Here is an 8,881-nt window from a genome sequence, read left to right on the forward strand (position 1 = left end):
CGGCCGACACGCCCCCTCATTGTTCATCAGTCATGTGATTGGACGCTCCAGCCGATCGGAATGATGAGATTTTTTTCAACATGTAAACAGTGAAGACAGATCACAGATTAAACTCTAGTTTATATTTGATTCGTTTTCTGATTCAACATCTGGTTTAAATAAATGTTCATTGTAGTCTGAACAACAAAAGGACCACAAACAACTTTCTACATTCATTAGAAAGATTTGTGTTTTCATGATCTGATGTTTCCCTCAATAACTTTATTATGAAAACAATTAAAGTCAGAGAGAGCTGGAGAGACTAAACACTTTATATATATATCTATATAGAGATGAAACACTTTTTACATCATTGATCATCATTTGATTCAGTCACGTGAGGCTGTTCATTCCTGAGTGTTTGATGAGTTTTATCATTTAAGAGAAACAATAATCATATTCTGGGTTATTTAATATCGACGTCACAATCTGAATTTCAAAATGTACAGACACAAATAATTCATAAATAAGACGATCGCATTCCGCCGGTAGAAATGGATCCTGTGCTTATAAACAGAACACAGGACACAGTTTGTTAACGGACTAGAGAGAGAAACACCTCTACAGTGGTGATTACTGTGTCTTTATTAGTTATTAGTATTATTAGTTACTGTTATTAAGTACAGTGATAATGGGAACAGACACAAACTCATCAAAATTCTCTCCAGCTGTTAAAGCCGACTGACAGCTGATCAGCTGTGATCATCAGCACCGTCATCAGAAACAGACGTTGCTTCACGTAACGCAACTGAGGAAAGGACGTCTCATGTCTCTTAAAACATATTTCCTCGTTTCCTCTCTCCTCGCATGGTTTCCTCCATGCATCCCTGGTGGGAGGGACTAAGACGCAAGGAAAGGACCCAAGTGAGGGAAACGGGGATGCAATTAAGAGACTTGGGATGTACTCCATGTTGTATGTTGTGAAACATGAACACTGACAGCTGGTTCTCTCAATCATTGTACTTCCTGTTCAGTCGAAGGCTCTGAGGGAGCGCTGGCTGCTGGACGGAGCGCCCTCTGCTGGACCGGAGCAGGATGCAGTGAGGAGACAACTGGAGCAGGACGAGGCCAAGACCAGGAGCCTGGAGGAGACCATCAACAGGTCTGATATAGTCTGATTAATGTGGTCTAATCAGGTCTAATCAGGTCTACTGTAAAACCCTGAGCTCAGCCACCAACCTCGTGGTTAGAGGACGATCCGCTCTCCCTGTATATTACCACAGTTATTTATTTTAATATAAATGTTAGATATTATTAATTATTCTGTTTAATTAAATATTTTAGACAATTGATGAAATGAAAGTTAAATATTCAGTTTGTGTTAAAGTGAATATTAACATATATCTTAAACTGAAGGTTAGAGGACGAACTGCTGAGTCTGGAAGGTGGAGGCGTAACACACACAGCTGTGAGTACACACATACACACACACACTCAACATGAAATAATGTTCTTCTTGTGGCTGTAATGAGTGTTGCAGCCTGTAGGTGGAGCTGTTTTATTTAGTAGTTTCTGAACGCAGCGACTTTAACTGAAGTTTACCGTCTCTGTCTCTGTCCCTGAAGGTGTCATCAGGATCAGATAAAGGTACAACTCTTCTTCTTCTGTGTTTTTGTGTCGTTGTTTTGTCTCCTCTTCCTCCTCTTCTTCCTCACTGTGTGTCTCTGATCTGCCTCAGGTCAGATAGTTCAAGGTGAGACTCTACTGTGACCTGTAATCAGATTACATTAGTCACATTATAGTATCGAGTTATGTTAGATTACAGTTGTCATTACAGTGAGTCAAAGAGGAATCAGTGTTGTGATGACCTTGTGGTGACCTTGTGATGACTTTGTGGTGACCTTTACTCTGGCCCCGCCTGCTTTATTTCCCATGAGCCCTTGCAGAGGTGAAAGTTCACAAAAGCCCTGGAATGAACAAAGAGAGAGAAGCGACAGACGAGATGAAGAGAGGTGAGTCACACCTGTCATTGGACGCCCTCCATAAGTCCTGCCTCCACTCAGGTGATCTGGTTCAGAGCCCAGAGCCAGGTTTGATCTGGTGCCCCTTTCTTCACCAAATCCACCACCAGACCTTCACCCTTCATGCAGACACACAGAAACAGCTTGTCTTTGTCTTTGAGGTGTGAGAGAGGGAGAAGTTTCTGACATCAGGTCTCTGGTAGTGGATCAGGTCTCTGGTAGTGGATCAGTAGAAACCAGTCTGCTTTAAAACCAGTTCCTATTTACTGAGAGTAGCCTCAAACACTGGAGGCTACAAGGACTACTACTGTGTACACAAGTACACAAGGAGTACTATGTACACAAGTACTACTATGTACACAAGCACTACTGTTGGGAACGAATTGGAGCGTGTTTGGATATCAGCAAATATGAAAAACTAAATTATTGACATCAATAGAATCATTGTCAGTGAGATTATTAATAACGGGTCTCCACCCTGAGAACAAGGACCAATAACCAAATGATAAACTAAGTCTCATAATTAATATTCACTCACAATGTCAATAGTCAAAGTACTATTCCACATTCAGAGTGAACAGTGAAGGTTTGATATCAGCTGTTATCACAATACACACAAAGTAATCACAGACAGCTGCTCTTTAAAGTTTAACAGAGTTTATTAAGTTCTGATAATAATGATCATGTCAAATAATATCTAAACTAACAACAAATACTATACAATTATGAGCACACTATCTAGAATCAACAAACTATCTGTGGTGAGTGTGTGTGTGTGTATGTTCATGCATGTAGTTTTGTGTGTGTGTGTGTGTGTGTGTGTGTGTGTGTGTGTGTGTGTGTGTGTGGGGGGTAGAGGCGAGAGAATAGCTCAGACAATGGCAGATGTAATCTAAAACGTGGCTACGTCACATGGGACTACACATTGAAGATAGATCGAACTTTCAAAATGGAGGGGTAGTTTCGCACGTGATCATGTCTCGCAAGACCACAAAATGGCGAGAGACAAAATGGCGAGAGACTAAAATGCCGAGAGACAATAGAGATTGTGTTATCTACACAAGTCTGAGGTATTTAGCTCAACCAGTATATACATGTAGCTTAACGCTATATGTGTGTGTTTTAGTAGAAGAAGAGAGAAAGCAAACAAAACAAAATAAATCCTCAAACAAGGCAGCTCCTCACCACCGCGGTGAAATACGGAGATTGTTATTTCATCACAGAAACCCGGCTGATGATCTTGGACTCGCCCAGCAAACTACCGACCCCACTAGCGGTGACTGATCTATCTCAACACGGTTGCAGCAGTATGAAATACACAGTCATTTCTACACAACATTAACGATCTCGGTCGTTAATCTCGGACGATTATTGAGCATACACAACACCATGTCATAACAATCCAGTAATTTAAGCAAAACAAACAAGATAATAAACACACAATGACCTAACTAAGCCCAGACACCAAGTAACCTCTTACTGTGAGATGGCTCTTTAATGGTCGCCGTGGTCCTTCAGTGCGGAGCTTCCTTGATTGAACTCAGCACCGGCAAATGTCGACTTGATTGAAAAGAGAATTTTGTCCTCTTTCTCTGAAGAATGCGTTTTCTTCCTTCTGCAGGCAAGTCGTCCGCTTCTCTTTTTCCAGGATGCGAAACAAAAGCGAAACAAAAACAAAACATTCTTTATTCGTCCAGCGAATTTAAGATTGACCTCGGATTTTCTTTAAAAAGCAACAAAGTTTCTGTGCCTCCTTGCAAGTGAATTGAATCGCGTGGAAGGGCGATGTGTTCAGGTGGGCTCTGTGGTTTTAACAACTTGCTGGCATCCGGTCGTAAAACCGGGAGTCCCGCCTCAGCATCCCCGGCCTCGTCCAATGAGAGCAGCGCTGAGTTTTGGTCACTCAGAATTCACACATAGGTGTGAAATTGTTTCTTGGGGGGTTTAGTGTTTTTATCAACTGAGATCAGGCTACAGACTTACCTGCAGGCCCAACTCAGATCCCTTTGTTTAAGAGAACATGGTGAGAGCCCAACACTACTATGTAAACACGGAGAAGCAGCGTTCATTTACAGCATTACATTACATTACATATCGTTTACAAGAAGGTAAACGATATCAGATCCTCCTTCTCTCAGCCCCCCTGTCCACACTCTCCCTGTCCACCCTCTCCCTCTCTACCATCTCCAGCTCTTCCTCCACAGCTCTCCCTCCCCTCTCCATGCCCCATCTTACCCTATCTTGCTCCCCTCTCCCCTAACGAGGTCCTCAACCTTGTTGCATCTAACCGCCCCACCACGTGCTCTCTTGACCCGATCCCCTCCCCTCTTCTTCAGTCTATTGCGACTGAACTCCTTCCTTTTCTCACCCACCTCATGAACACATCTCTTGTTTCAGGATGCTTTCCCACGGCTTTCAAGACTGCTAGAGTCACCCCCCTTCTGAAGAAACCATCACTTGACCCCTCTGATGTCAAGAACTTCAGACCGGTGTCTCTTCTACCCTTTCTTTCCAAAACACTTGAACATGCTGTCTTTACTCAACTATCCTCCTATCTCCACCAAAACAACCTCTTGGACCCTCACCAGTACGGGTTCAAAGTGGGTCACTCGACTGAGACAGCCCTCCTTGCGGTGACGGAGTCGCTTCAGGCAGCGAGATCTAACACTCTCTCCTCTGTCCTGATTCTCCTGGACCTGTCTGCGGCGTTTGACACTGTTAACCACCAGATCCTCCTATCCACCCTCGAGGGGATGGGCATTTCAGGCTCTGCACTCTCCCTGTTTGCATCCTACCTGACAGGTCGATCCTACGAAGTGTCATGGAGGGGCTCTGTGTCGGAACCACGAATGCTGACTACGGGGGTTCCACAAGGCTCAGTCCTGGACCCCCTTCTCTTCTCGCTCTACACAACATCTCTGGGTTCTGTTATTCGCTTGCATGACTTCTCCTACCATTGTTATGCCGATGACACCCAGCTGGTCTTGTCATTTCCCCCCGGGGACACTCAAGTGGAGGCACGCATCGCTGCGTGCTTGGCTGACATCTCGAAGTGGATGACGACACACCACCTCAAGCTCAACCTGGACAAAACCGAGCTACTGTTCTTCCCGGGGAAGGGTTACCCGCACCGAGACCTGTCCATCACCATTGATGATACCGTGGTGACGCCAACTCGGACTGCGAGAAACCTGGGTGTGACCCTGGATGACCAACTGTTGTTCTCAGCAAACATTGCATCGGTTACACGCTCCTGCAGATTCCTGCTCTACAACATCAGGAGGATTCGCCCCTTCCTCACTGATGAGACGGCGCAGGTGCTAATCCAGGCTCTTGTCATCTCCCGCCTGGACTACTGCAACTCACTACTTGCCGGAGCCCCGGCGTCGGCCATCAGACCTCTGGAGCTTGTCCAGAAAGCTGCAGCTCGCCTGGTGTTCAATCGCCCCAAGTTCTCCCACACAACTTCCCTTCTCCGTTCTCTACACTGGCTACCTGTAAGAGCATCCAGTGTAAGACTCTGGTGCTAGCCTACAGGGCAGTGAAAGGAACAGCTCCTTCCTATCTCCAGGCCATGGTCAAGCTCTACACCCCGGCCCGACCACTTCGCTCCGCTACCTCGGGGCGACTGGTTGCCCCGTCGCTCAGAGGTCCCTGCGGGCGATCGTCCCGGTCGCGGCTGTTTTCTGTCCTGGCCCCACAGTGGTGGAATGAACTCCCCACTGACGTCAGGACGGCAGAGTCGCTGCCCATCTTTCAGCGCAGGCTGAAAACTCACCTCTTCAAGAGGGCCAACCCTTCCGCTTAGCACTTACTTAGCATCTATTGTATTCATACTAGCTTATTGCACTTATTGTTTTTATATTAGTTTGTGGCACTTATTGCATTTGTTTGTTTCTGCACTGTACGTTGGCTCTGGTTTATGCTCTTAGATGCTTGTTTGAGGAAAGGACATGCACTTATTACTTCTGGTGACTAGTTGTTCTCTCGAAAACCGATGTTGAATACACTTGTTGTAAGTCGCTTTGGATAAAAGCGTCTGCTAAATGACTGTAATGGAATGTAATGTTCAGTTGTTCTGCTCCACATATCTGGAACAAAGTCCAGAAAGCTGCAGGTCTGCTGAGACCCTCAGCTCCTTTAAATCAAGACTGAAGACTTTTCTGTTTGCTGCTGCTTTTAATTGAACCAGATTCAAGGATATTAATCAATTTCTGCATTTGACTACTGTATTTTATTTCTTACACTGCTTTCTAGTGTTTTAATTACTGTTTTTAAAGTTTCAATGAATGTTCTTAATTGTTTTTAAATCTCCTTTACTTTTGCCTTATGTTTTGCCTCTTCTCCCTCCTCCTCCTCTCCCTCTTCCTCCTCCTCTCTCTCTTCCTCCCCCCCCCTCCTCAGCCATGTACTCAGTGGAGATCACAGTGGAACGTGACAGACTGACGGGAGAAACCAGAGTTTTGTCCACTAACACCTCACTTCCTGTTGACTTTTCTCACCAAGGAGTGAAAGTGTACGAGGACGAGAGGAAAGGTGATGTCATCATAAGGGGACAGACGGACCTGCTGACAGCAGCTAGACCATCATCATAAGGGGGACAGACAGACCTGCTGACAGCAGCTAGACCATCATCATAAGGGGGACAGACAGACCTGCTGACAGCAGCTTAGACCATCATCATAAGGGGGACAGTAAGACCTGCTCACAGCAGCTAGACCACCAGAGATGTCCAATCAGAATGAGTGAAACCTGAGCATGCTCACTCTACACCTCCTCTTCCTCCTCATGTCTCAGTGAAGCTTCAGGTTCAGACCTGAATGAGGAGGAAGACTCCATCTGAAGGTCTTTCATTGTAGATTGAGTGACATCACAGAGTGACATCAGTCTGTTCCTATTGGTTCTTCAGCTATGACCCTGACCTGGTCTAGACCCTGACCGTGTCCTGGTCTGGACGCTGACCCGGACCGTGTCCTGATCTGGACGCTGACCCTGACCCTCTCTCTCTCTCTCAGTGGTCCACGAGATGAACGGTGAAGATGGAGTCCAGCCACTGAGCTTCTCTGAGGTGGAGGAGCTCCTCCACAAAGCCGACGAGGCCTCAATGATGTCACAGACCGACGCCACAGTGACCACCCCCCCGACAGCGGAGGTCCAGGAGGAGGCACGTCACGAGATCACCGGTCTGGAGACAAAACCAGGCGGAGAGCCGAGCGGAGAACCGATCCTCGCCGAGGCCAGCGCGGAGAACCCCGTCACCATGGTGTTCATGGGGTACCAGAGCGTGGAGGACGAGGACCAGACCAAGAAGGTTCTGGGTCTAAACGGGACCGTGAAGGCCGAGCTGGTGCTGATCCACAACGGGAGAACCTCACCGGCTTCACCTCCACCCGCCTCCCCGGAGAAGGTGAAGGGAGGAGCGAAGGAGGTGAAGGGAGCAGCGAAGGAGGTGAAGGGAGCAGCGGAAGAGGTGAAGGGAGCAGCGGAAGAGGTGAAGGGAGCAGCGGAAGAGGTGAAGGGAGCAGCGGAAGAGGTGAAGAAGGAGAAGCAGCCGTGTAAGTGCTGCAGCATCATGTGATCCTGCAGAAGGGCGCCTCTTCAAAATATAATCACACTAAAATAAAAAGAACTTTAAAGGGCAAAAACCACAGGAAGTAAAACTCACTGCCCTAAGCCCCACCCCTAAGCCCTGCTTCTAAAAACATGACATCATTTCCTGTTTCTTCATTCTCTTGTTTTATAAAAGCTCTCTTTACTTTTTTCTATTTTCTTGAAGCCTTTTTACTTTTGTACTCATGTTTCCAGCTGCGATGTCTAGATGAGTCTGATTAGCTTAGCATTAGCTTGTAGCATTAGCATTAACCTCCTCTCTCTATGAGCTCATCGATAGAAATTAATTCATTTTTGAGTATTTATTTAATTTTGTATGTTTCTCCTGTTGAGTTTTATAAAAGAGAAAATAAACAACAACAAACGGATTCTGTGTTTGTTTCTGTTTCACCTCCATCACCTCTATAACCTATCAACTCTATCACCTCCATCACCTCCACAGTGGTGAATAGTAACGAAGTAGAAACACTTCGTTACTCTACTTAAGTCGTTTTTTTGGATATCTGTACTTTACTGTACCATTTATATTTGTTGACTTTTACTTTTACTTCACTACATTTTGCAAAGAAAACTGATACTTTTACTCCGATACATTTCCCCTGAAACCTTCGTTACTCGCTACAAAATCAAATCTATCTGTAGAAACAAAATGAATCATGAGACCAGCGTCGGGGACTGTGGTGGAACAGAGACTGCAACAAGCAGGTTTGGTGAATCAGTGGTCCTAGCTTGCAAGTTAAATCATTGGTTAATCACGTTAATGCGCAATTGCAAACAAGTGCTCTCAAAGCCGCGGTGTTTTGATTCCCAGTGATGCCCAGGATGCTATATGCTATAGCTAGCGAGACTACATGAGCAGAATTCCACTCTACGATGACTGATTTCATGACGGAAGCAGAAATGGAAGCACCTGCTACTCCCGCAACAAACTACGGTGGTGACGAAGACCAACACCCGAGGATCGCTAGCGAGTTAGTGAGCTGAGGAAGTGTTGACAGTTGTGCAGCTATAGTTGGCTAACGTTAGCTAACTTAACGTTAGCCACCACACCATAGGATTGACAGGAGCTGCGAGAGCGCAGCATTAGTGTTAGCATTAGGGTTAGCATTAGTGTTAGCATTAGGGTTAGCATTAGTGTTAGCATTAGGGTTAGCATTAGTGTTAGCATTAGGGTTAGCATTAGGGAAATCCTTCCCAGCTGTGCAAAGCTGTGTGTGAAGCTGAACACACCTCTACCTGCCTCAGCGGCCTGTGAAAGGCTGTTTAGCATC

At 45.8% G+C, this 8,881-nt stretch overlaps 1 protein-coding gene across 1 annotated transcript; it reads left to right on the top strand.

Moving 5' to 3' along the window:
• The first annotated feature begins 670 nt into the window (after positions 1-670).
• palm1a (paralemmin 1a) lies at positions 671-8,091 on the top strand. The gene is made up of 7 exons (XM_031879324.1): positions 671-709; positions 981-1,141; positions 1,396-1,447; positions 1,605-1,626; positions 1,926-1,991; positions 6,405-6,536; positions 7,016-8,091. Exons 1-7 carry the CDS (start codon positions 671-673, stop codon positions 7,576-7,578), a joined length of 1,035 nt encoding a protein of 344 aa, XP_031735184.1. The 3' UTR covers positions 7,579-8,091.
• Positions 8,092-8,881: the final 790 nt, after the last annotated feature.

The sequence above is a fragment of the Anarrhichthys ocellatus genome, unplaced genomic scaffold (assembly GCF_004355925.1).
Source record: "Anarrhichthys ocellatus isolate YVR2014 unplaced genomic scaffold, GSC_Weel_1.0 scaffold246, whole genome shotgun sequence".
Classification (NCBI taxonomy): domain Eukaryota; kingdom Metazoa; phylum Chordata; class Actinopteri; order Perciformes; family Anarhichadidae; genus Anarrhichthys; species Anarrhichthys ocellatus.

Coding starts and splice junctions, on each gene's coding strand:
- palm1a (XM_031879324.1), top strand. CDS start 671: ATGGGAACAGACACAAACTCATCAAAATTCTCTCCAGCT. Junction 710..980: donor CATCAAAATTCTCTCCAGCT/GTTAAAGCCGAC, acceptor GAACACTGACAG/CTGGTTCTCTCAATCATTGT. Junction 1,142..1,395: donor CTGGAGGAGACCATCAACAG/GTCTGATATAGT, acceptor CTTAAACTGAAG/GTTAGAGGACGAACTGCTGA.